Genomic DNA, 26,882 nt, shown 5'->3' on the forward strand with positions numbered 1-26,882 from the left:
CGAGAGGTATATGGAGGCTGCTTAGCTATCCTGCTGATCCTCTGCCTCTTGTACCTTCAGCCATAGCCCCTGAACAAGCATGCAGCAGATCAGGTGTTTCTGACATAATTGTCAGATTGACAAGATTAGCTGCATGCTTGTTTCTGGTGTGATTCAGACACTACTGCAGCCAAATAGATCCACAAGGCCAGGCAACTGGTATTGTTTAATAGGAAATAAATATGGCAGCCTCCATATTATTCTCATCTCTGGTTCACTTTAAAGAGGAACTGTAGTGAAACTAACGTCATGAATAAAATTGGTTATTTTTTTTTAATAAATATTCATTTTTAAATGAAGTCAGTGTTTGCCCATGGCAAAATTATTCTGCTTTGTTCATTGAAATTGTAACAGTTAAAAAGTCCTCAGCTAAGATCACTTCTCGGCCTGTTAAAACGCTCTGGGCTTGAGTCTTCAGTATGGACACATCCTCATCTCCTTCGGCGAGCAGCCCTGGTGGCTTATACCTCTGACTGAAGTGAGTCAGAACCAGCTTCTTTGCAAGACACGAATTAGCAAACTCTGCAGCCATCCGAGGGGTGCTGTGGCCATGTTCCTTAGCTTTGTCCACCTGCCCATCATCTAAGGTGGCCTCATGAACGAGAAGGTCAGCCTCCCGGCATAGCTTAGCAGCCCCCACAGAGACGACTCCTGAGCAATCTCCGAGGATGCAAACTTTCCTCCCGGGTATGGGGGTCCCTAGGACGTCACACGGATAGACCGTCTGTCCATTTTCTAGGGTGACTGCCGAGCCAAGCTTAAGTTTCCCATAAAGAGGTCCAGGCTGAATACCTGTCAATTAGAAGGAACAGGTTACTGCGGATTATTGATGAACACAAAAGCACAAAACCAAAGTTCTCCAGAGCTACAGAAGAGAAGGGATTCTACAACCTGACTTGGGTATACTAAAGCTTTTCTACTATTAGGAGGAAAAAAAGATTGCAACAAGAGATGGTCTATGACAGTGATGGCTAACCTTGGCACTCCAGCTGTGACAAAACTACAAATCCCATCATGCCTCTGCCTCCCCGACTTATGCTTAGAGCTGTCAGAGTATTGCAATGCCTCATGGGACTTGTAGTTCCACCACAGCTGGAGTGCCAAGGTTAGCCATCACTGGTCTATGTGATGGTTTATGTTCTCCCCAGAATTTATTTCCATCCGGATGGCATGAACAAATAGCCAGGTGGAGTTGGGCAGGGATATTTTCCCCATACAGCGATATCTGGCAGTCTAGTGGTCCCCCTCCCCTATTCAGCAGTCCCTGGTGCCTAGTGACCCCCCCCCTCTTTTGTTTAGTGGTCCCCCCCTCTCTCCCCCATATTGCTTCCCTGGAGTATAGTGGCCAATTGCCTGTGCTCCCCCAAACCTGTATAGGCAGAGTACCCTCCCCCCATCATGTGTAACTCCCCGTACAGTGTTCCCCCGGGTCCTTTGCCTCCTCCCCTCTTCCCCAGTCCTTTGTTAGTCATTTTATTCCTCTTCCTCAGTCCTTTCCCTGTTCTAAGCTATTCCATCCTGTGTTCCCTCTGTCCTGTGCGCCCCCCCAGTATATCCTGCGGAGTGTAGGGCGCAGCTGGAAGCCATGCGTCTCTCACCTCCTCCAGGAGCTCCAGCGACATGCATCTATCCACTCCACTCGCTCTAGTGCCCGGCATCTCGCACAACTTGAGAGAATGAGATACCGAGCACAGCACTAGAGTGAGCAGGAAGCAGAGTGGAGAGATGCACATCACTGGAGTTGAGAGACGCAGGGCTTCCAGCTGCACCCACACTCTGCAGCATATACTGAGGCCGGGGAAGCACAGCACGGGGGAGGGGGTGCCGCCGCACACACAGCTCTGCTCACTGCATCGGTAAATCAGCCGAGAGCAGCGCCAGGTTGGACCTGGCTGGGGAGAAGAATTCAATGCTAATAATTTAAAATGTAAACCTGAAGTGACAGGGATATGGAGGCTGCCATATTTATTTCCTTTTAAACAATACCAGTTGCCTGGCAGTCCTGCTGATCTTTCTTGCATCAGTATTGCCTGAACGACACACCTGAAACAAGCATGAGGCCAATACAGTCCAAACTTCAGCAAAACATCTGATCTGCATACTTGTTCAGGGTCTTTTGCTAAAAGTATTACAGGCAGAGGATCAGCAGGACAGCCAGACACTATTTAAAAGGGTCCCTGAGCAGAACATTAACCCCCTTGGCGGTATGATTCTTTCCGGATTTTAGAATCTAAAAGTGGTACCATTTTTTTGCACCTTTTCAGACCCCAAAACCTGGAAAAAGAAAATCATGCTGCTAGGGAGATCTGTAGCAGCTCAGCACTCACTCACCTTTCTGGGATCCAGCACTGCAGTTTTCCCTCAGTTCTCCGGGTGGCGCTGTAACCCTATAGTGAGATTGCTGGCTATCGTCATGACGACAGACGGCAATCTCACCAGGGGGAAGCAGAGCATCGGAGGAGAGGAAGAAGAATAGCAACAGACATCGGAATCCCCCGGGAGGTGAGTTAAAACGCCCGCTGCGCACATTGCTCCGCATAGACCTCCCGGCGGCCACCACGATTTCAGCTCGGGGTTACGGCTCCTGGCATGTTTTTACTACCCAAAGCTGTACTCATGATTACCACTAAGGAGGTTAAAACAGGCAAATTAACGTAACCTAGGGCTTCCTCCAGCCCCTCGTAGTCGGAGTCCCTCGGCATCCCTCCATTCTGCCCCCGGCTGCTCTGATAGAGTGGCGACTCCAACCAAAGATGTGGGCCAGTGCGCATGCGCAGCCCCTCCGCGCTCTTTCAAGAGAGTGCTTACTACGACGGGCATGCGAGCAAGATGGGCACGCGGAGGTGCCGTGCATGCGCACTGGCCGACGACTTCAGCCAAAGTCGCCGCTCTTACAAAGCTGCCGGGGGCAGAATGAAGGGAACTTGGCGGATACCGAGGGATTTGCCCATTTTATTGTCCTGCTCAGGGTCACTTTGAAAGGAACTTAATATGGCAGCCTCCATATCCCTCTATTTATGCCATATTCAGGCAAAGGCAATAGAATACACACATGTATTCTAGATTTCTCAAGAGCTGCCCCCACCCTATGGAACTCCCTTCCACTCCCCCTCAGACTCGCTCCTTCCTTGGACACCTTCAAGCAAGCCCTCAAAACACATTTCTTTAAAATAGCCTACCCCACATCTACCACACTCTAATTCTCTGTCAATCACCCTTTCCACAGTCCTACCTTATGTGCAGGGCTGTGGAGTCGGAGTCGTGGAGTCGGAGTCGTGGAGTCGGGCAATTTTGGGTGCCTGGAGTCGGAGTCGGGAAAAAATGCACCGACTCCGACTCCTAATGAATTTGTAACTGTAATTAAAATAGAAAATATGATAAAATGTTCTATTTCTCAGATAATAGTCATTAAAAATAATGTATATATACAGTAATAGCTGTGCTTAGTCCACAAAAATGAAATAAACCAATCAAAATTAGTTACTTGTGCTGCTTCAATAAAGCAGTCCCCGTATTTTTAAGGTCAGATATACATATCTGATTGTGACTGTATATATGATGTGTACACAGGAATCTCATATATACTAAATAACATCTATGCTGTAAGAATAAAGCCTGATGTGTAGCCGTGTCACTAATAGAGATGGTCAATGAGATGGAAATAATTCTGCATTGATGCTGATTTATGCAAATGTATGCACTCCCTTTGCTGATGAAATCAAATAATTTGATATGTTGTTAAAATTTGGTTTGGTGACTACAAATTAAAGGGTAACTGAGACGGATGAAAAGTAAAGTTTTATACATACCTGGGGCTTCCTCCAGCCCCCTTCAGGCTAATCAGTCCCTCGCTGTCCTCCACCACCCGGATCTTCTGCTATGAGTCCTGGTACTTCAGCCAGTCAGCGCTGTCCGGCCGCATGCCGCTCCCACAGCCAGGAACATTCTGCACCTGCGCAATAGTGCTGCACAGGTGTAGTATGCTCCTGGTGGCGGAGTGTGTGCATACGCGCTACGCCCGACTGGCTCAAGTACCAGGACTCATAGCAGAAGATCCAGGTGGCGGAGGAGGATAACGAGGGACTGATTATCCTGAAGGCGGCTGGAGGAAGCCCCAGGTATGTATAAAACTTTAATTTCATCTGTCTCAGGTTTACTTTGTTACACAGTAGTACTATACTATACATATGCATTCCCCACAGAGCTGCAGGGAATCCACTGAGAATGCTGTGCACATTGAACACAGAGGCGTTGTCTGTTTACAATCTCCTCATTCCCCTGCAGAGTACCTGCACATCATTCTTACATGTACCCAGACTTACATTGCCTAGGGCCTGATAGATGTTCTTTGTTCTGGTTTGTACCTTTTACAAGTACTTAGTCTAAAGGGAATAAATATAGTAGTCTACATATCCTTCTCACTTCAGTTGTCTTGTAAAATTCCTAAGCGTTGGCAGTTAAGAGACGAATTTCATGTTACATACTTTTAATCAACAAAATTGTAATATGCAAATTAGAGGAGTCGGAGTCGAGGAGTCGGAGTCGGTGGAATCCTAAACTGAGGAGTCGGAGTCGGTGGATTTTTGGACCGACTCCACAGCCCTGCTTATGTGTCCCCCCACCCTTTAGATTGTAAGCCTTGGCAGGGCCTCCCCCTTCCCTTAGTGTGCCCTTCTTAATTTTACTACGCCGTAAACCGCATTTTATACCCTGATTGTATGTATAACCTTGTGCTATGTTGTATAACCATTTGCTACCTCTCTGTCTGTCACCCCTCGTTGCAATGTATGTATCCCTATTTATTGTCCAGCGCTGTGTAATATGTTGGCGCTTTATAAATACAATAAATAATAATAATAATGTATAAGCTGCCCCTGCACCTGTCATCTCCAGCTTACAAACATCATCAGAGAATATATGTTCAAGTTGCCAGAGGAGACAGCAGATACTTGTTTCCAAGCATCCCCTATGGTCCCCTACGTCAGAGATAGAGCAACCATTGTGTACAAGTTTCCATAATATTTTACCCCATCCTTCAACGTCCATCAAAGTGTCCTAAATATCAGACATCGTAATCACAGAGCAAACCTTACCGAGTTCTTTCAGTTTGTCCACATTGAGTTTTCCAGGTCGGTCCATCTCTGTAATCACAAATCCAAAGGATGGAATACGATGGTAAAGTTTAAAAGCTTTAACAACGAACTGCTCGTTCTCCAGGACCTGGTAAGTCCCATCATTTGGATCTGCCTGGATAGTCCTTTCTTCTGGAGATGGACCATACTCTCCATTACAGCTTGAGAAGTCTTTATATTCCTCAGGTGGACACTGGTCTTCTGAAGGAACCAGTTCATGAACAGCGTATGGAAAGACCAGCTGTGAGTGAGAGATGTCCAAACTCCTGCGGACAAAGTTCCTCAATCCTACCGGACCATAGATGTCTACGGTCTGCTTGGATGGGGTGGAGCCGGCTTGTAGACTGACCGTACAAAGGAGGCCAGGAAGTCCAAACATGTGATCTCCGTGGAGATGGCTGATGAAGATCTTGGTAATTCTGCCTGTGGATGTAACAGATAACGGAAAAATTATAGTCACAGTAATTAGCAATAACTAAAGAGGAACTGTAGTGAAAATAATGGAATTAATAAAATTGCTTTTTTTTTCCCGTTTCTTTTTTTTATATTCATTTACTGTATGAATTAGTCAGTGTTTGCCCATTGTAAAATCTCTCCTCACCCTGATTTACATTCTGCAATTTATCACATGTGGCCACAGCTTTAGTCCTGGCAGGTGCAGCTCTCAGGAATGTTGGTTTCTGTGAATTACGAAGCCAGAAATGTCTATTCCCCCAGAATGCTCTGGGAGAATTCCATATATCTAATCTGCCTAGCCCAAGTATCACTGGAAGGGTGGGGCTACATTCAATATACAGCAATATATAGATATAAAAGGGTTTCTGAAGACAGGGAAATTGCAGTAAAAGTGGGTATCCTGAATAATTGACTACATTCTACTATATGTTGTTATAGTGCTTATTTTAAAAGAAAACTAATCTTCATGAAGTTTCCAGAGATTGTCATAATGTAACAAATCTTATTAAAGAATGTGTTTAGGTATTTTAAAATAACTTATTTTTAAACCAGTCTATAATTGCTTTAAACTTCTAAAAAAAAAAAAAAACACGTTCAAATGGTTATTTTATACATTTGGCTGTATGATTGTCCATTTCATTCAATTATTTTATCGTAACAAGAGGAAATAGAGTTTGTTCCAGTATGCCCAATCGATAAAAAGTGGCTGATATGTTGAATCGACCAGCTTAGTCGATTGAGCAGGTTGGAAGATATTAGTCAATCACCACACAGGAATCAGCTACTGTTTAAATGTCCTTCGATCAATCTGGAGTCAGAACATCAATCGCTTTGTCGATTGAATCAGAATCGCTAGATGTATGGCTGCCTTTAAGGTGGCCATAAACCCATTGTTTTTCTAATTTGATTCCTTGCAGATTCGATTAATCTGCTGGGAATCGATAACCCAAAATGTTAGCTCGACTCAGCTCTGACTCAAAATCGATCAAAATGATCGAACAGACAAAATAGAAAATTTAAAACAATCGGGGACAGGCCAAGAGCCTTGGCAGATCAATTGCCTATAGCAGTGGTCCTCATATTAAGGCCTGCGGGCCGAATGCGGCCCCCCCAAGGCTTTTTCACTGGCCCCCAAACATCAAATGTATGACTTACAGATATGGCCCACTGCACCTTTGGTGGCCCGCATATAGAATAGCAGTGCTGGCACCACCCATCCACATACTGTAGAAGCCAGTGAGCAGTCATTCGCTGGCTTCCAATCCAATTCTGCATCAGGTGACACTGCTGTCCATCTGGACGACAGGTTGTCACCTGGGTATGCTTCACTGTCTGGTGCACAAAGACATTCTTCGGGTACCACGTGACTGAATGGCTGCTGCTGGGAGGTCTCCTCCGGGCATGATTGGGGAAATCAATACGTATATTCAATGTAATGTTTTTTAACATTTTATTTATGTTGTGGCCCCCAGCAGTCTGAAGTATGTTGACCCGGCCCTTGACCGAAAAAGTTTGGGGACCCCTGGCCTATAGCTTTGCACTGCATTGAACAGGGCAACTCTGCAATTCGATTGATTTTCAATAGATTTCCTGCTGGAATCTATTGGAAATTGATTTGCAGTGTATGGCAAGGATGGACTCCTTCTGAATGGATTATTTTCTGAAAGGAATCGATAGTTTTGGAACATGGGGTGGAAATCTATAAAGGTGGCAATGCATAAGGTGACGTGATAGTCTATCGACCATCCGATTCAATTATTATAACCAGATGAAAATCAGTGCAGTCAAGACCATGCCCAATCGACGATGCGACCAATTTCGGGCCGAAAAGAGTCGCATTTATCGATAGGACATGCTGGAAGATGTAGGACCAACATGCTCGATCAGGTGCACGGTGGTAACAGAGTGCAATATCGAAACGAGCGATGAGCGTGACGGAATCCCCGCCGCTGTCCCCCTAAAGTTAAATGCCCCCTCCCCATCCACCACTTGTTCCCACGTTGTTGCCAGCGTATACGTGGCATGTGTGTGACATCACACACACGCCCACGTTACACGGGCAACCACATAGGGCGTGTGTATGTGGACGGAGCTCAGAGCCAGTGACAGGTAAAGTACACTGCAGGGGTCACATTTTACACGGGGGTTGGGGGGATAGAGAGCTGGAGGTGGTAATTGCAGTGTCACAAGGTCGATAGATCTGTCTCTTGGTCGATCTGCGCATGCATCGTCTGATGTATCGATTTCATGCTGTGCAGTGTCTGGGCAGGATATACAGTAGCTCCCTCTAAGGCCTGGTGCACACCAGAGCGGTTCTGGAGAATTTTTTAAAACGCTTGCAGGGGGGAAACCGCTTGGCAAATGAAAGTGAATGGGATGGTGCACACCAGAGCGGGTCGTTTTCTCCACAAACGCAAACTCGGTGCTGCAGCATTTTTGGGATTTCTGAGGCGTTTCTGCCTTCAATGTAAAGTATAGGAAAAACGCAAAACGCTCTGAAAAATGCAAGATTAGAGCGTTTTTCTAGGCGTTTTTGTTACAGAAGCTGTTCAGTAACAGCTGTACTGTAACAATATGTGTAATCTGCTACACAATAACGCTCCAAAAAACGCTAGACATGTTTAGAAAACCTCTCTAAACATGCCTAGAATCGCTCTGAAATCTGCTCCAAAAACCTCTAGTGTTTTGCGGATCTGCTCAAGGTTTTTGGTGTGCACTCGGCCTTAGATCAAATGTGAATGGAATTTATCTGATGGTCAATCTGGTGGCAGATCAGGAGGTGTATTGGCCGCCCTAAAGGGAACCTAAACTGAGAGGGATATGGATGTTTCCTTTTAAACAATACCAGTTGCCTGGCAGTCCTGCTGATCCCTGTGGCTGCAGTGATGGCCGAATCACACACCTGAAACAAGCATGCAGCTAATCCAGTCTGACTTCAGTCAGAGCACCTGATCTGCATGCTTGTTGAGGGGCTGTGGCTAAAAGTATTAGAGACACAGGATCAGCAGGAGAGTCAGGCAACTGGTATTATTTTAAAAGGAAAAATCCATATTATTCTCAGTTTAGGTTCACTTTAAGTGCTTAGTGTGTACAATGGTGATCTGATGAGGATTCTTAGTGAAGGCGGGGTTCTGCTTTAATCTCTTGCTGTAACTGCCTGGCACATCCTGCCATTAATAATTGATATCTGTAGAGGAGGAATCTGCTGATGTCCCGTGTTGTGGTATTGAGCGGTGCTGATAGACCCCTGCGTGCGGAGCTGACGGAAGCCCATTGCCTCCAGTGAACGCCGCACCTGCCGCTCTCCGCAGAGATGGTGACAGCTGTGATATGCGCAGATCGTAAAACTTAATCAGTAAGAAGGCAACACATGGCGGGGGAATCCGGGGCATCGGCTCCGCAAGGCTTTCAGGCCGCTACGCCGGCGTCGGGTTACTATTAAAATAGATGTCAAATAAATAATTATTTCTGAACGTTAGGGGGGATGGGGGCTGCAGCACTTCTCCATGCTCGGGGTACTCATCAGTCCATTCCAGAAGCCCCATCTGACGTCACACTCTCTGTATGATAATCAGTTTACCTAAAAACAGCATAAACTTCATGCTGTGATCAGGGGCAGACCTATTCCTAAAGTGTACCTGTGTCCAAATCCTGCGAAAACACACAGGCCACTAGCTTATGATTGCTCCATGTCATATACAGATTGTTGCTAAAGGGCCACTATCGCGAAAACCGCAAAGTTTAAAACAAATGTAAACACGTCCAAATAAGAAGTGTTTTTCTTCCAGAGAAAAATGAGCCATAAATTACTTTTCTCCTATGTTGCTGTCACTTACAGTAGGTAGTACAACTGCCATCTTTCTGTTTACTATTTCCCTGCATCAGTGTTTTACTTCAGCTAACATCTGGAAATATGCCTGAAGAAGGGGACTAGATCCCAGAAAGCTTGCATTATTTAACTTTATCAGTTAGCCATTAAAAGGTATTACTTTTACAAGACTGTTTATTTTTCTACCTACATAATTTGTTTGGCTAACACGGTACAGAAACATTTTTACAGTAGGTAGTAGAAATCTGACAGAACCAACAGGTTTTAGACTAGCCTATCTCCTCATGGGGGATTCTCAGGGTTTTGTTTAGTTTCAAAAGCTACATCTATATAAAGGATTGGATTGTGAGCCCATCAGAGGGACAGTTAAGTGACAAGGCCGTTCTATAGTCATATATATTTTACCTTTTTTCTGTAAATTCAGCCTGCCAGCTCCGATCACTGACTGGCAGGATGTTCGCGGTGGCCTCCTGTGTCCCTTGCAAGGAAAGTGCGAGCGCTCGTTCTCCTCCAGACGGAAGAACACCTTCTTCCCCTAAGTGGTTCGGCTGCTGAACTCCAACCTCCCCCTGTCAGGCCCGCCTTCTGGCATGCCCTAGCGGGGCCTTCCAGCCAGTTCTCGCCCTGGTTCTCGCTGCCCTGGGCAGTATGGGGCCACCATCATCATCATTACTGTCACGGAACAGCCGTGAGAAATGCGGGCGAATTGGAAGGATCCGCACAGTCCAATTTCTGATCGCTTTCAGGCTAAATTTGTGCAGCCATTACAGGAATCAGAACTGACATTCCTGGGGGTTTTCTTTCTTTCCCTCCTTCCACCAAACAGCAAGAGCCTGCTGCAGAGTGTCCCTGGCTTCAAGCTGTGCTGATGGCCCATCCATCAGATATAGTTGATAAGCAGGATGGCAGAACCAATTTAGTTGAGAAGAAGTCAGACATTCCGGCTCCCCTCCCAGCAGGGGAGCTGACACGTAGCTTGCTGCCACAAGCTTGAAAAGAACCGTCACCTAGGAATGACCTGCTGTAAATCCCAGATGTATATCATATTCCATAAACTGCTATATGTGTCATATTTTCTGTATTGCCAGGCTGGCAGGCCCTCCAAACTAACAGAGCATGATGGGCCCTGTCTGGCGCTGGTTCTGAGAACGTTTCAGAACATTCTGAGGTAAAGACTGCCAGTTAGGCTGTTTGAAAGTGCCCTGATGATACCACAAGGGTCCCACCCCTCATGTTTGGTATCAGGCTGCTGGGTAAATCGAGACAGACCTGAAAATGTTATTAAATCTGCCCTGACCTGTACGGTTCTGTGAGATAGAGCCCATATATGTTTAGATATGATTTCTGGTCCCCAGGACAAGGGGAGGACTCATCTCCTAAGGGGGTGTGTGGCTCCCGCCCTCACTCCCTCCTACTGGATCAGGGGCATAAGAATAGCAGAGGAGCCAAACTCAGGGACCTCCACTTTGAACATCTTCCTATATTACATCCTTGCCAGCTTGAGGACATGCTGGCACCCGGTTTATTTGGACTTTGCTACTGAACCAAGAACTTTCTGATTTTCCCAGAGCGGACATATTTCCACAAACCCTAAGTATTTTCTCCCTTTTTTTATGTCATACTGGCTATTAGTGTTTCAGTAATTGTTGACTTTAATGATTGTCTGTATATATTAATTATTTATATTGCTTTCAATAAACCGACGCTATCGTCATTTGTTGTTCCAGCTACCCTGTTATTCAGCATACACAGAAAACGAACTCAGGTCTCTGAAGAGACGCTACTATTGTTGATATCTAGACAGAATACAGCGTGTTTTAACCGTTTTATTAGCAGGTCGAGGAATAGCCAGTTAGTGAGTTCCTCTGTCTCAGAAAACAGAGATGGTGGCAGATTCCTTGAAATAGTGTGTAAAGTTGTAATTACCGTACCTCACAGGCTCCCTTCTAGTCGGGCTGCTGCCCAAGTTCCATCGATTTCCGTGCACCGAGTGCGACCACAGCTTGCATGATCCGTGTGCTGAAACTGATTGGAAGGCAATTTGCGTTCTGACCACTAGGGCTCCTGTGACAATTACTATTATCATTACTATTATTAGTATTGACTGTTCCTGCACGACAGGAAGAACACTAACTGATGACCGGGGTCTGTTACTAATGTGGGTCAGACCTATACCATTACTGTAATTCCAACTGTTTGTGTTGTGCGTCTTGTCTTCCTATACTATGCCTATGCCATGTGTACCACAAAGAATTCCGAGTACAGCTCTGCGAGGTGGCAACTTTCGGCATTAGGCGGTGCCCAGTGTGCCACGCTCCCACCGCCGACTGGACTGGCGTTAGGCAGTCGGGAGGTGGTTAAATGGCCACAGAAAGTTTAGTTTTCCTGGCTAGGTACCTTAACCACTTCCTACAAAACTGAAATTTTAAACGCCTGTTTTTTTTCACTTTTTCTGTTTTAAAACTATCTGTTTTGCAGGAGAGAGGATAGCGGTATATCTGCGGGTGCCGCAGGGGACACGCAAGCCCCTTTCTGCTGCCTATGGGTGGTTGGGAAGTGGTTAAAGCACACAAAGGTTGAAGATAAAATGGGATCCAAGGAAAGATACTCGCCTTCATCTCCCCCATAGTCTTTTTGGTAAGCTAAGGTGGGAGAATGGTAAGAAAAGGTAGCAGTTGGGCCCATTGGTGCCCACTAAGCCCCAGGCAGTTTTCCAGGTTGCCTTGTGGATGATCCTGCCCTAGCACAGCTGAAGTGAGAGGTATATGAAGGCTGACATATTTCTTTAAAGTGGACCTGAACTCTTGCACAGGACAGAAGGAAAACAGAGGAATGCACCCTGTATATATTTAGAGAGTTTAGCCTATCTAATTCCCCCTCATCTGTGACTAACCACAAGTTGTAATTTGATTTTTCCCGTGTCACATGACTGCCACCATAGATAAGGCAGATAAGCTCATTTGAGAGCACAGGCTGTTAACAATATGTCTGCTTCCAGGAATCAGGAAGTAGAAATAGTGAAGATTTATTTTAGGATTTGTATCAGCTGTAGCCAAGAAATGTTTTTTGTTTAAAGGTTATTATGCTGTTGTGTATCTTTTAGAGCAGAGAGGACGATCTGAGTTCAGGTTCACTCTAAACAATGCACATTGCCTGGCCGTTCTGCTGATCCCCTGCCTCTAATGCTTGGTACACACCATGCAATTTCCCATCACGTAAACCCCTGATGAGTGCGCATGCACGAAACGCATAGGGCGGAGCTACGGGTGGACAGAGCTGGCGTGGAGGATTGTATATGACATGCTTGATTTTATTGGGAACATGTGAGTGCACTATTTTTATATACATTTTTATTAAAGTGGATGGTTTTACGTTATGTGGAGCATTTCAGTTATTAGGCTGATGTGAAGCTTCTGTTCCTGTGGAGTTTATCTGCTAGAGGCTGGCTGTGAGAGACCCGCTGGGATACTGAGCGCAGTTGCTGTCTTATAATTTGGGCAGTGAAGCAGAAGGTGAGAGGCCACGTGTGCTTGTGGTGGGACCATCTGTGATGCACTTGGGAGAATATACATGGTCTAAAGGTGTGGAGGTGCTATTATTGCTGTCTGTGGCTGGCAGCGATATCACATGGTGAGGACCTGTGTAACCTGGTGGCTTGCGGTGGACACACAAGCAGTCATCATTATTACTTCCAGCACTGGGTGTTGAGGGATGCGGCACTGTTACAATACAGTATTACGCTGTGGTTTCATTTCTGTTTATTTTTGAGTGACACAACTATAAGAAGATTGCAAGTGCATGTGAGCACAGCATCCTAAAGGAGAACCGAAATGAATACGTCCGACAGGTCCAATCTGATTTCCGATAGTTTTTCTGGCCCATTTTCCAATCACTTCTATACAAAATCGATCAGAACAATGATCATAAATCAAATTGGGGGAAAAAAAAAATCACTTCAGAAATTGCATGGTGTGTACCAGGCGTGATACTTTTAGCCCATACATGTCAAACCCTGGACCGCCAGCCAAATCTGTCCTGCAGTGCCATAAAATCTGGCCCTCAAGTGGGTTCATACATAGCAATACATAGCATACATAGCAATATACAGATATAGGAAGTGTTTCTAGTGAAATCAGGATAGATAAATAAGAGCTGGCAGGGCTGGGCCAGAGGCGGGAGAGGCTCCAGCCTCAGGGCACAGTGTAGGAGTGGGCACAGGGCCGAGACAGAGGTGAGAGAGGCTCCAGCCTCAGGGCACAGTGTAGGAGGGGGCACAGGGCCGAGGCAGAGGTGAGAGAGGCTCCAGCCTCAGGGCGCAGTGTAGGAGGGGGCACAGGGCCGAGGCAGAGGCGGGAGAGGCTCCAGCCTCAGGGCACAGTGTAGAAGTGGTCACAGGGCCGAGACAGAGGTGAGAGAGGCTCCAGCCTCAGGGTGCAGTGTAGGAGGGGGCGCAGGGCCGAGACAGAGGTGAGAGAGGCTCCAGCCTCAGGGCACAGTGTAGGAGTGGGCACAGGGCCGAGGGAGAGGTGAGAGAGGCTCCAGCCTCAGGGCGCAGTGTAGGAGTGGGCACAGGGCCGAGACAGAGGTGAGAGAGGCTCCAGCCTCAGGGCACAGTGTAGGAGTGGGCACAGGGCCGAGACAAAGGTGAGAGAGGCTCCAGCCTCAGGGTGCAGTGTAGGAGGGGGCACAGGGCCGAGACAGAGGCGGGAGAGGCTCCAGTCTCAGGGCGCAGTGTAGGAGGGGGCGCACAACTCACTCAGCTATCATTCCTAATTGTGTTTGCAGTAGAGAGAAATAAGAAAAGGTCACACACGGCAGTGACTGCAAGCCAGATAACTAGACCTTAAAGCGGACCCAAACCAAACCTTTTTTTTTATTAAAAATATTTAGTTGCACCACTCTGACAAATACAAAGATAAATAAACACTCCTTCAAACCTATGATCATTTCAGTGCATGCTTTTCACCCTTCTCTTTTCATAGCTAGGGTTATACTGGTGGCAGCCATTAACAATTCCTCCATTGCCAGACACCATCTACTCCACCAGTTTGCCGGAAAAATCCCGGCAATTTGAAAGGAAGGGAGGGGCTCCTCCAATAAATGTAAAATATTTTATATTTGTCATCATGCAGCTGAAAAAAGGCTGCTATTTATTATTATAATTTAGAAAATAGATTTTATTCCTGAAATCTTGTATTTTTAATTTGGGTCCACTTTAAGGTGTTGGGGGGTTGGGGGCCCTGGGGTGCTTCTTAGTCTAATAGCAATCAGTGTGTAACGGTTGGGGTGGGAGGGATGGAGGGTCGCACTTTGAAGTCTCAGCCTTGGGTGCTGGAGGACCTCCTACTAAATAATTTACATTACTTTATGTCAATACAGAGTCTCAAAGTTTAGATGCTAAGTTCAAGTGAACTTTCACTCTGTTGAAAGAAATCCACATGCCCCCTCTAGTGGGTGTTTTTGCTAACTGAATACTTACACATACCATCTGTTTTAAGGCATTATGACAAAAAAAAAACCCATAACATTTATATCTAAAACAAAACAACTCCCCCACCACCCAAAAAAAACCAGATGTACATTTTGTTCCAAGGTAAAATGCATTGTTAACCTCCTTGGCGGTAATCCCGAGCTGAGCTCGGGGTATGCCGCCGGAGGTCGCCGCTCCGGCCCTGCTGGGCCGATTTCGTTTCTGAAAAAAGCAGCACACGCAGCTGGCACTTTGCCAGCCGCGTGTGCTGCCCGATCGCCGCTACTCCGCGGCGATCCGCCGCGTGCAGCGGCGAAAGAGGGTCCCCCCAGCCGCCCGAGCCCAGCGCAGCCGGAAACAAACAGTTCCGGCCGGCGCTAGGGGCTGGATCGGGCGGCTCTGACGTCAGGACGTCGACTGACGTCCATGACGTCACTCCGCTCGTCGCCATGGCGACGAGGAAAGCGAAACAAGATAGGCCGCTTCCGGAGCGCCCTCTAGTGGGCTTTCATGCAGCCAACTTTCAGTTGGCTGCATGAAATATTTTTTTTTTAATTTAAAAAAAACCACATTGCAGCCTCCCTGGCAAAATAAATAAACCGCCAGGGAGGTTAATGATTCTTACTCTAGGTGGCCGTCACTTACAGCAGGTGGTGTTGATCTCACAGCCCTGGTGGTGCTAGTCTATACAAAGATATCGGCTGCTTTGCCTGTCTACAGTAAGGGCTCGTTTCCATCTGCAATGCAGGTGGCCATGTGTCAGCACGGCTCTGCATTGCACATGAATCCCCAAGAGGCAGCACTTGCGATCACATTTATTTATAATGAATGGGATCACGAGCACAATCGTCCCAAAATGCACGCAACCATGCGCTGCGATTCAATGGTGAATGGCAGTGCATGTATAGAAACATCACCAGGCCTGGATTTACATCACAGGAGCCTATAGGCACAGATGTCCTGAGACTTCACCCTCCATGAACCTACAAACCTCTGCCGAACCGCACTGCAAGCGTGCCGACTGGCCTAGCTGTCACTTCTCCCTTACTTCCCTTGCCCATCTACAGGTGTCCCTTAGTATTAGGTAGCTACAGGTGCCACAGACTGAAGGGAGATCTGGTCAGAGGAATACAAAGTAACTTGTCATTTACACTCTGCTCAGGACTCTTCATAGGAAAGGAGGGAGGGAAGTGCTGGGGGAGGGGAGGGAGCTGTCTTTCCATTTTCAGGTGTCTATAGGCACGTGCCTAATGGTAAATTCAGCCCTGCACATCACACAGTGCAGTCTATGCACTCTCTGATGTCCCTGCAATCGCATTTCCATAAGCGCAGCTGAAAGCACGCTTATGGAAAAGAGCCCTAAGGGCTTGAGCTCACTAACAAAGTTCTATCTGCTTTTGTCTGCTTTTCAGTATCCGTAACATTGAAGTGTAACTGAAAAGTGGACACAACTGCGTCAGTGGGCTCAGGTGTCAATTTCATTGGCTTGGTTGGCTCACATTGATCACAGAGCTAATGAAATCAGCTCCTGACTGGCTTACAGAGCTTTGCCGTCATAGTAACTAGGGCTGTGAAATCGGGAGTTGAGGAGTCGGAGAAATTTTGGGTACCTGGAGTCGGAGGTTTCATAAACAGGTGCCGGAGTCGGATGATTTTTTGTACCGACTCCACAGGCCTGATAGCGACGGCAGTGTTGTGCGATCAGCGGTAGCAGACGATCCATGTGGCTTGACGTCAGTAGGCTCCAATTTTTGTACCAGCTGTCTCTTCTCCGTCTTCTGTACCAGGTCCCGTAACTTTGACCAGCCGCAGCCAGTCTGAGCATGCGCAATGTACTCCCTCCGGTGGAGAATAGTGCTGCGCAGGCGTAGTACTATTCTCCGCCGGAGAGAGCGCACTGAGCTTGCTCAGACTGGCTGAAGTTACGGGACCCGGTACAAAAGACTGAGGACAGCGGCGTGGGGGTGATCCATGCGGATGGGGCTGCAGGAAGCCCCAGGTATGTTTATCTCTAGTACACTTTAAGAGGCTAGAGACCGCTGGTACTGAAGTTGTTAAAGGACACCTGAACTGACCTGCAAAAAATCCTAAAATAAATTACTATTATGGGGTCTTCATATTCACAGGTCCCCTCCATTATACCGCTCTGGCACCCTCACACCCCTTCCTTTCTGTGGCTCCGACTGAAGCCAGTTCAAAGGAAAGCCAAAGGCTCTGCCTACTTTGTGCTCCCTGTATATCTGCGCCCCGCCCCACTCTGGGCATACATACTTCAGAGGAGAAATACTTCAGTTATCCTACCATTATCTCATTTAAAGCAAATTTCAAGTGGTGCAAAAAAATAAAAAAAATGAGTGAAATAACTATGAAGCCCTCCCAATCCTCTCTCCATGCCCACATTCCTGCGCTGTTCCTCAGTGAAATTCTGAACTTTTCCCCAGAACTGAACTTCATCCCAATCAGTAGCTGATACCCTCTTTCCCACAAGAAATCTTTACCTTTTCTCAAATAGATCATCAGTGAGCTCTGTATGGCTGATATTGTGGTGAAACCCCTCCCACAGTGTGATGTCAGGTCCATGGTCCTGAGAGTTTACTGTGTAACCTTGTTGCATTCTGGGAAATAATTGTCTGTTCCAACTGCCAAGGAAGGTAGATCTCCCTCTGCAGAATTTTTATTTACTGAGAGTTCTATGCACAGAGATCACCCGGCAGGTGAAAGATGTCACCATGTGATAAATGTCAGAATGTAAATCAGGGAGAGGAGAGATTTTAAAATGGGCAAACTCTGACTAAATAATCTATATATTAACATTGTATTAATAAAAAAAAACCAAAAAAAAAAAAAACATTTTATTCATTATGTTATTTTTACTTAAAGGGAACCAGAGAGGAATGGAGCCTGGAAATAGAAAGAGCTTCTTCCAGCCCCATAAGCACGGATCGCTCCCACGCCGCCATCCTCCGCTTCCTCTATCGCCGCTACCGGGTCCCGTCACTTCCGGCGGACGCGGCCAATTGTCCGCATCACAGGAGCTCCCTCCTTACCCTTACGCATTGCAGCTGCGCAGTAGGCAGCAGCAAGCGTAAGTGTATGGAGGGAGCCCCTGTGATGCGGACAATTGGCCGCGTCCGCCGGCCGACTGGCGGTAATGACGGGACCCGGTACCGGCGGATCCAGGCAGCGGAGGATGGCGGCGTGGGAGCGATCCGTGCGTATGGGGCTGGAGGAAGCCCCAGGTATGTATAAAAGCTTTTCTGTCCTCCTCTCTGGTTCTCTTTAATCATTGTTTCATGTCTTTTCACAAGGTTTTGAATACCTTTGCTGTAGCAGCATCACAATCCTCACCTATAGGTTAGATGGATTTGGAGTAAGGGCCTTACAGTCATATCTGCCCAGGGGAAGCCTTACTTTTCCTGAAAACCAGCCTTGTCTATTAGAGATGGGAAGTCCAGATCTTTTCAATGATTCGGATGATTCGAATCGGATCATTGAAAAGATCTGATCTTTGATCCGAATCTCGAATCATTTGACTAGAGAAGCATTCGGGGGTGAAATGACTAGCAGGACAGGACTTTCCCTGCTGTGGACAGGGGAGGGGGTGGACAGACAGAGAAGGGGAGAAGATTATTCATTGTATTTATAAAGCGCCAACATATTACGCAGTGCTGGATGGACAGAGAAGGGAGGAGGTGGACGAAGAGGGGAGAGCAGAGAGCAGAAATGTTTTTTTGCACACATTACCCACATTTTGCAATCATATGCTTTAAATATATTTCACCTATATGTTCATCTGTATACTTTGAATGCAAACGTCTCACAGTGAAAGAAAGCATTCCCCAATGTGTCCTTTTCTCGCCTCCAACACTAATCATAAATGTAGGCAGAAGTTAAGTGCAGCTGTTTAGAGCAGAGTGCAGGAGGATTATATTGCCCTGCAATCACAGTGCCTGCCCTGTCATTCTGGCCCAGCACGCTGTCTGCAAAGTTACTGAGCTGTGCTTCTGAGCCAAACATTTCCCATTTGTTCACTATGCACAACTACGGAACAGCCAGCCTATAATGAGCATCACATTCCAGCCAGTACGTTTGCTCTACACATATCTGGCAGTGGCACCAATGTCCCCTCTCTCCCATCTACCTGTCCCTGCAAGGCTGCCTCCCATACAACTGAGCGATCCATCTCTGCTCTGCTACCAGGACCCCCCTGCCCGCTGAGAGGGGGGCGTGCCGCTCCTGGCTCCACCCCCTTTGTGAACCGAATCGTTCATTTTGATGATCCGGATGATTCGACTCACAAAAGAGATTTGGATCAAAGATCCGAATCGTTCATGATCCGGACAACACTATTCCCCACCTGCCATATATACAGCTCAACACCGCCTGGCGTAACACAACTTCCCCATGAATATTAGCACTGCCCACTTACCGGCCTTCAGAGGGCTCTTCATGAACTGAGTCTGTGTCCCCTCCCCACAGTCAAAGAGCCAGCACTCTCCCTCCGTCCGAAACACCACCGCTGAGGCCCCCCTGCAGGGGGATGGGTAGGCTGAGCCGGTCCCCAGGAAGGTGACATCCATAGACATGGCGGCTGGACTAACTGCTCACCTAAAAGAATAGCATAAAATATACAAAAAGAGAATGAAAAATTATAAATTGCTGTGACTACATACAATGGGGTCGATTCATCAAAGTAAATAGCAGGAGCAACCTCCTGTTGCTCGCGCTAATAAATCAGCGTGGCTTAATTTTGTTTTCCTGCAGGCTATGCGAGGTAGTGGCGGCATAGCGCACATAACTAAACAATACAATAATACAATACAAGCGCTTTTCTCCCATAGGACTCAACAGAGGACAAACAATGGCCGCTGCTTACAAAAGCCGCGCGGTGATGATGTATCACTACCGCGATACTTCGCTAGCACGGCCGCTACTATGTTAATAAACCAGGGCTGTGGAGTCAGTACCAAAATCAACCGACTCCAACTCTGACTCCTCAGTTTATGAAACCACCACTCCAACTCCAATATTGCTCCGACTCTGACTCCTTGACTCCAACTCCAGCTCAGACTCCACAGCCCTGTAAAGCCCAATCTACACGATACGATTCTTTGTGCAATTTGATTACGATTCTATTTACGATCCAATTAAATCCGACATGTCCGATCAGGATTCGATTCAATTCGATTTGCCATTACAAAACAATGGCAAATCAAATTGAATTGAATCCCAATCGGACATGTCAGATTTATTCTATCGTAAGTAGAATCGTAATCGAATCACACAAAGAATCGTATCGTGTAGATTTGGCTTAATAAACGAACCACATGATTGCGACACATGGACCCTCTTAAGATATCCCACAAGAGCTTCTCGGATATGTTCTCATGGATACGCTCCCCACTGTGTATGATTGCGGCTGTACTGCGCCAGTGCTCTTCCATGGGGGATGACATACTGCTGCGCAGCTGCAGTCATACTCCAACTGTCAGAGGGTCCAAGGCCGCGGAGGAGGATGCAAGACGCCTTTTGGAGGATCCACAGACTTCCTTCTTATTGGCAAACGGATTTAGTTTAAAGGCAATAAGCACCTTTTCCCCAAAATATATAAAATAAAGGGAGCAGGGATACATAAAAAAAAGGCTTATGGAAATTTGGGTGCCCAGCAATCCCGATATTAAAATATCGGTATTTAATCCCGATTTAACCTCCTCGGCGTTCTATTGAGATCGCCAGGGAGGCTGCGGGAGGGTTTTTTTTAAATTAAAAAAAAACTATTTCATGCAGCCAACTGAAAGTTGGCTGCATGAAAGCCCACTAGAGGGCGCTCCGGAGGCGTTCTTCCGATCGCCTCCGGCGCCCATAATAAACAAGGAAGGCCGCAATGAGCGGCCTTCCTTGTTTTGCTTAGATCGTCGCCATGGCGACGAGCGGAGTGACGTCATGGACGTCAGCCGACGTCCTGACGTCAGCCGCCTCCGATCCAGCCCTTAGCGCTGGCCGGAACTTTTTGTTCCGGCTGCGCAGGGCTCAGGCGGCTAGGGGGGCCCTCTTTCGCCGCTGCTCGCGGCGAATCGCCGCAGAGCGGCGGCGATCAGGCAGCACACGCGGCTGGCAAAGTGCCGGCTGCGTGTGCTGCACTTTATTTGATAAAAATCGGCCCAGCAGGGCCTGAGCGGCAGCCTCCGGCGGTGATGGACGAGCTGAGCTCGTCCATACCGCTCAGGAGGTTAATACCGATAGCTGAGAGAGGTGATCAGGACACAGGACAGTTGGGACTGTGTCTCATGCTCCCTGTCACCTCCTTTATACCAAAAAAATGGCTGCCCTCATGAAAAAGATGGCTGCCCCCATGAAATCACAAACATCTGTCTGTTCTTATAAAACAAAGAGATTATATTACCTATCTATTTTAATTAACATAACGACAGTATGTTTGTTTAGGGTGAAGTTCCCCTTTAACCTTTTAGCAGCTTCCGACAAGATGCCTTGTTTGAAAGCTGCTTGTGCACTGACAGTCTCTGTTGGCATATCTGGTTTGGCTGCCTAGTGCAGGCAAACAAGTGTGTGGGAGTATAAGGCGTTATATTTACCTGCTCCGGACGGCTTCTTCTCTTCCTCCACCAGCGGCTCCAAACTCTCAGCAGGTCTTCTGGGGAGTACATTTGAAATCGGCGCCGGTAGACTTGGGCACAGGATACAGCGGTATATGGCTGATGCTGCTTCTGCACAAGTCCGGGCCGATTTAATTACTATTCCCCCTCCAGGCCGCCATGGATAGTGGGGGAAAGAAATAAATTTGGCTTCCAGCGATTGCTGGAGGCCGAATTATTATGTTTTTAAGCAACCTCGGCTCCGTCTTCTGAAGGAGCCGACGTTACTCACTGAGCGCTGCAATAGGAGTGATTCCTATTGTAGTCTATGGCTGCGCCCAAATCTAGCAGCGCTGAAAAGCACTGCTCCGCTAATAAACTTATTTGTATGTCTTTGGGATGTGGGAATAAGCTTCAGTAGCCAGAGAAACCCCATGCAAGCACAAACAAGGCCTGGAACCCACTACAAAAAGATATCGATAATCGCAATCGCTAGCATTATGTATGAGCGGTTTGTAAGCAATTTCATGAGCGTTTTCAGGAGCGATTTTAAAAAGTGTAATTAATTTGCCAGCAGTTGTGTAGCGATTAGCATTTTTAATTCTGATTGGTCCTTTCAATAAAATTTCATTTTACTAGTGTGCAGTAATGTAAAAACGCTTGCAAAATCACTCTGTGTAAGTTTTGATGAGCGATTACGCCAGCATTTATATACTTGACATTGCAGAAACGCTAACGCTCTAAAATTCTTTCTGTTTTAGGAAAGCAAACTTTTGTTTTTCTTAAAGAGAACCCGAGGTGTGTTTAAAGAATATTATCTGCATGCAGAGGCTGGATCTGCCTATAAAGCCCAGCCTCTGCTGCTATCCCAAACCCCACTAAGGTCCCCCTGCACTCTGCAATCCCTCATAAATCACAGCCATGCTGTGAGGCTGTGTTTACATCTGTAGTGTCAGTCTCAGCTGCTCCCCCACCTCCTGCATAGCTCCGGTCCCTGCCCCCATCCCTTCCCTCCAATTAGCAGGGAGGGAAGGGATGCAGGCGGGGACTGGAGTTCTGCAGGAGGCGGGGAGAGCAGCAGACTGACACTAACGAGATAAACACAGCCAGCTCTGACAAGCTGTTTGTCTGCAGCGTGGCTGTGATTTATGAGGGATTGCAGAGTGCAGGTAGACCTTAGGGGGGTTTGGTTTAGCAACAGAGGCTGGGCTGTATAGGCAGATCCAGCCTCTGTATGCAGATAATATTCTCCAAACCCACCTCGGGTTCTCTTTAACATCTTAGTAAGGGGGCTTTTAGGACCATTGTAGTCCCTTACACACCCCAATGAGTTCTGGGTCACCATGAGCTTGCTGGTTAGTCTGTGCCTCTCGGATTTACAAGCCCTACTCCATAGAGCCAAATTAATCCATGCCATGCACTGATGAGGATCAAACAATCCGAAACAGTCTGTATGCATGTTGGATTATTTTGGCTCTGTACATATTAACAAGCTGACACATCATTGCATTCCAGCGGTTCTGGAGGTGTGTTTAGCTTCTAAGGGTACAATGGTTAATTTGCATATATTCAGCAGTGGTGCCTGGGAGACATCTCGAGCTCACTCCAACCTGAATTATCGCAAATTCTTTCTGTTTTAGGAAAGCAAACTTTTGTTTTTCTAAAATGCTGCATGGTCTGAGTTTTGCGATTTAGTAATCGCAATCGCTCCAGTGGAATTTGGCCCATCCATTAACATTAGCTGAGCGTTTAGGGAAATCGCTAGCGGATTGAATCACTCCCTAAACTCTCAGAAAATCGCTCTAATGGGTTCCAGCCCTCATGCATGCAGACAGTCTCTCAGCAAGAAAATGCACCCAACTCTTTAATGATCATCTGTTTACTAATCTGATGATCCCCCAGATAAGGAACAGCACCCACTAACCCTGGCTCCTGTACAGCAAACACCTACAGAGACAAGACAAATAATCAAACAAGCAGCAAATATACATCTTTGCCTACAGAAACAGCAGCATAGTTCACATGGAAACCACTGAAGAGGAAGCTGCAATTATTATAATTAAAATAAAGGAGGAACCTTAGCAGTCAGCAGAGACTGCCCTCTATACTGTATATTCCCCACTTTCTCATACCCTCCACTTACTGTATACATACACTGCTTGGGAGCCACATCCAGGAAGCTGCAGCGCCAGCCTGTTACACAACCACGTGTCTGCAGTACAGACAGGAAGTCAGTCATTCTACTACACCCACAGCCTGAGCCTACACACAGGAGGGCAGCCATCTTTCTACACCCACACAATACACACACGAGGTCAGCCATCTTTCTACACCCAAAACTGCTCACTGTGGAAACCAGATTCATACAAAACAAACCTAGTGCCAGAAATCTGCAGGAGATGCTTTGGTGAAATGGTATTTAGAAACTGTGATGTTAAAGGGAACCTGAAGTGAGAGGGATACAGAGGCTGCCATATTTATCTCCTTTTAAACAATACCAGTTGCCTGGAAATCCTGCGGATCCTCAGCCTCTAATATTTATAGCCATAGACCCTGAACAAGCACGCAGATCAGATGTTTCTGACTGAAGTGGGACTGCATTTGCCACGATTGTTTCAAGTGTCTAATTCAGACGCTGCTGACCAGAAAAATCAGCAGGACAGCCGGGCATCTGTATTGATTAACCACCTCCCAACCACCAAACGCAGGAGTGCAGCGGGAGAGTGTCTCTCTTGTTCCTCTGCGACGCATATGTTCATCATCTCGCGAGGAACGAGATTTGACGGAAGCTCGCACATCTTACTCCCATCCGTCTGCACAGCGGACTCACTCTAGCGATTAGCAGGATGTTTGTTTTAGGTAATCATATATGTACTATATATCTATATATATAAAATCGTGTGTGTGTGTGTGTGTGTGTGTGTGTGTGTGTGTGTGTGTGTGTGTGTGTGTGTGTGTGTGTGTGTGTGTGTGTGTGTGTGTGTAGTGTGTGTGTGTAGTGTGTGTGTGTGTGTGTGTGTAGTGTGTGTGTGTGTGTGTGTGTGTAGTGTGTGTGTGTAGTGTGTGTGTGTAGTGTGTGTGTGTGTGTGTGTGTGTGTGTGTGTGTGTGTGTGTGTGTGTGTGTGTGTGTGTGTGTGTGTGTGTGTGTGTGTGTGTAGTGTGTGTGTGTGTGTGTGTGTGTAGTGTGTGTGTGTGTGTAGTGTGTGTGTAGTGTGTGTGTGTGTGTGTGTGTGTGTGTAGTGTGTGTGTGTAGTGTGTGTGTGTGTGTGTGTGTGTGTGTAGTGTGTGTGTGTGTGTGTGTGTGTGTGTGTGTGTGTGTGTGTGTGTGTGTGTGTCGCGATCACGCGAAAACGGCTTGACCGATTTGAACGAAACTTGGTATACAGATCCCTTACTACCTGGGACAATAGGTTCTGGGGGTCTCGCCCCCCCCCCCCCCCCCTGCACACCTGGGCGGAGCTACAAACAGCAAATCAGATTTCACCCATTCATGTCAATGGAAAAAATGTAAAAGGCTGCCATTCTCACAGTGATCAAGCCAGAGTCCCCACACTTGGCACAGTTGGTCACTTGGTGACCGAGGTTACGAATCAAGGAAAGTGGGAGGAGCATAACACAGCCAATCAAATTTCAGACGTTCATTTTAAATGAAAAAATGTAAACTGCAGCCATTCTTAGACTGTTAATCGCAGGGTTCTCAAACTTGCCACAGTTGGTCACTGGGTGAATGCGATTAAGATTCAACAAAGTGGGTGGAGCCTACAACAGCCAATCAAAATTCACCTATTGATTTTCAAGGGGAATATTAAAACTGCTGTCATTCTTACACTGTTAGTGGCAGAGGCTTCAAACCTGGTACAGTTGGTCATTGGGTGACTGGGGTCCAAATTCATTAAAGGGGCGGGGCCACAAACAGCCAATCAGATTTCCTTGCTGGATAAACTGCTTCCTGTCACACATTTTTGATGCCAGGAACCTGAAAGCTCACAAACTTGGTCATTGAGTGACTGTGTGTCAAGGTTACAAAAAGTGGGCGGAGCCAATAATAAAGTTCACTAGGAAAATATAAACTGCAGCCATTCTTGCACTGTTTCTGGCAGGGTTCTCAAACTTTGCACAGTTGGTCACTGGGTGAATGGGATGAATATTCAAGAGAGTGGGTGGAGCCTACAACAGCCAATTAAAATTCACCTGTTGATTTTCAAAGGGAATATTTACATTGCTGCCATTCTTACACTGTTAATAGCAGATGCTTCAAACCTGGTACTGTTAGTCACTGGGTGACTGGGGTTCAAATTCAGAAAGGGGGCGGAGCCACAAACAGCCAATCAGATTTGTTTAATTTCAATGGGAATATACAAATGATTGATACCAAAAGCCCAAAGCTCATAAACTTGGTCATTGAGTGACTGTATGTTAAGGTTAGAAAAAGTGGGCGGGCCAATAACTACATTTTATTCCAGGGGAAAATATAAACTGCAGTCATTCTTACACTGTAAGGCCTCGTTCACATCAAATGCGGTGCTGTACGTTTTTTCCCACTGCGGATGTGTGCGTTTTTTTAGTGCAGGGCAAAAACAATGCATTGCTATGCGCCTCGTTCACATCTATGCGTTTCCAACGTACGCGTTTTTGAAACGCATAGATGCATGCATATGTGTGCGGAACGCGAACAAACGCATAGCAATGAAAGTCAATGGAAACGCAGATGGCCGCATGACCATGCGTTTTTTTATGCGTATTTGGCGATGCGTTTGGGAATGGACAACGTGACTCAACACACCTTTTATTGAGAAATGTCCAGGTGTCCCAAAACGCATACTAAATAAAGACGCACACAAACGCATTTAAAAACGCATACAAACGCGTACAAATGTACGCGTTTTGTCCATGCGTTTTCTGATGCGTTTCCCAAGCACACCAAACGCAGAATATATGAACGAGGCCTTAATGGCGGGGTTCCCAAACTTGACACAGTGGGCCATTGGGTGACTGGGATTAATATTCAGAAATGTGGGTGGAGCCTACAACAGCCAATCAAATTTCACCTATTGATTTTCAAGGGGAATATTTACATTGCTACCATTCTTACACTGTTAATGGCAGAGACCTCTTAGCTGATAGGTGACTGGGGTCCAAATTCACTAAAGGGGGCGGAGCCACAAACAGCTAATCAGATTTGTTAGATTGATTTCAGCCATTCTGTTATTGGCAGGGTTCTCAAACGTGACACAGTTGGTCAATGGATGACTGGGATTAATATTCAGGAAAGTGGGTGGAACCTACAACAGCCAATCAAAATTCACCTATTGATTTTTAAGGGAAATATTGAAACTGCTGCCACTCTTACACTAATAATGGCA

General features: G+C 46.6%; 1 protein-coding gene across 6 annotated transcripts; it reads right to left on the minus strand.

The window, feature by feature from the left end:
• Positions 1-293: 293 nt before the first annotated feature.
• ELAC1 (elaC ribonuclease Z 1) lies at positions 294-25,107 on the minus strand. 6 transcript variants are annotated; one of them, XM_068271872.1, is made up of 4 exons: positions 25,048-25,107; positions 19,356-19,534; positions 5,133-5,594; positions 294-831 (listed from the first exon to the last, which is right to left on the minus strand). In XM_068271872.1, the coding sequence occupies exons 2-4, from the start codon at positions 19,510-19,512 to the stop codon at positions 362-364; spliced, it is 1,089 nt and encodes a 362-aa protein (XP_068127973.1). In that variant the 5' UTR covers positions 19,513-19,534; positions 25,048-25,107; the 3' UTR covers positions 294-361. The 6 variants fall into 6 exon arrangements, with proteins under 6 accessions (XP_068127973.1, XP_068127976.1, XP_068127972.1 ...); XM_068271875.1 differs by lacking the exon at positions 25,048-25,107 and adding an exon at positions 24,208-24,226; XM_068271871.1 differs by lacking the exon at positions 25,048-25,107 and adding an exon at positions 23,674-23,757.
• Positions 25,108-26,882: the final 1,775 nt, after the last annotated feature.

This window comes from Hyperolius riggenbachi, chromosome 1, assembly GCF_040937935.1.
Source record: "Hyperolius riggenbachi isolate aHypRig1 chromosome 1, aHypRig1.pri, whole genome shotgun sequence".
NCBI lineage: Eukaryota > Metazoa > Chordata > Amphibia > Anura > Hyperoliidae > Hyperolius > Hyperolius riggenbachi.

What these genes read in the sequence shown, in the direction of transcription:
- ELAC1 (XM_068271872.1), bottom strand. Translation starts at nt 19,512, where the DNA reads ATGTCTATGGATGTCACCTTCCTGGGGACCGGCTCAGCCTACCCATCC. An exon ending in GAAGAGCCCTCTGAAGGCCG is followed by an intron (nt 5,595 to 19,355) that starts GTAAGTGGGCAG and finishes TTACATCCACAG; the next exon opens with GCAGAATTACCAAGATCTTC. An exon ending in GGACAAACTGAAAGAACTCG is followed by an intron (nt 832 to 5,132) that starts GTAAGGTTTGCT and finishes TCTAATTGACAG; the next exon opens with GTATTCAGCCTGGACCTCTT.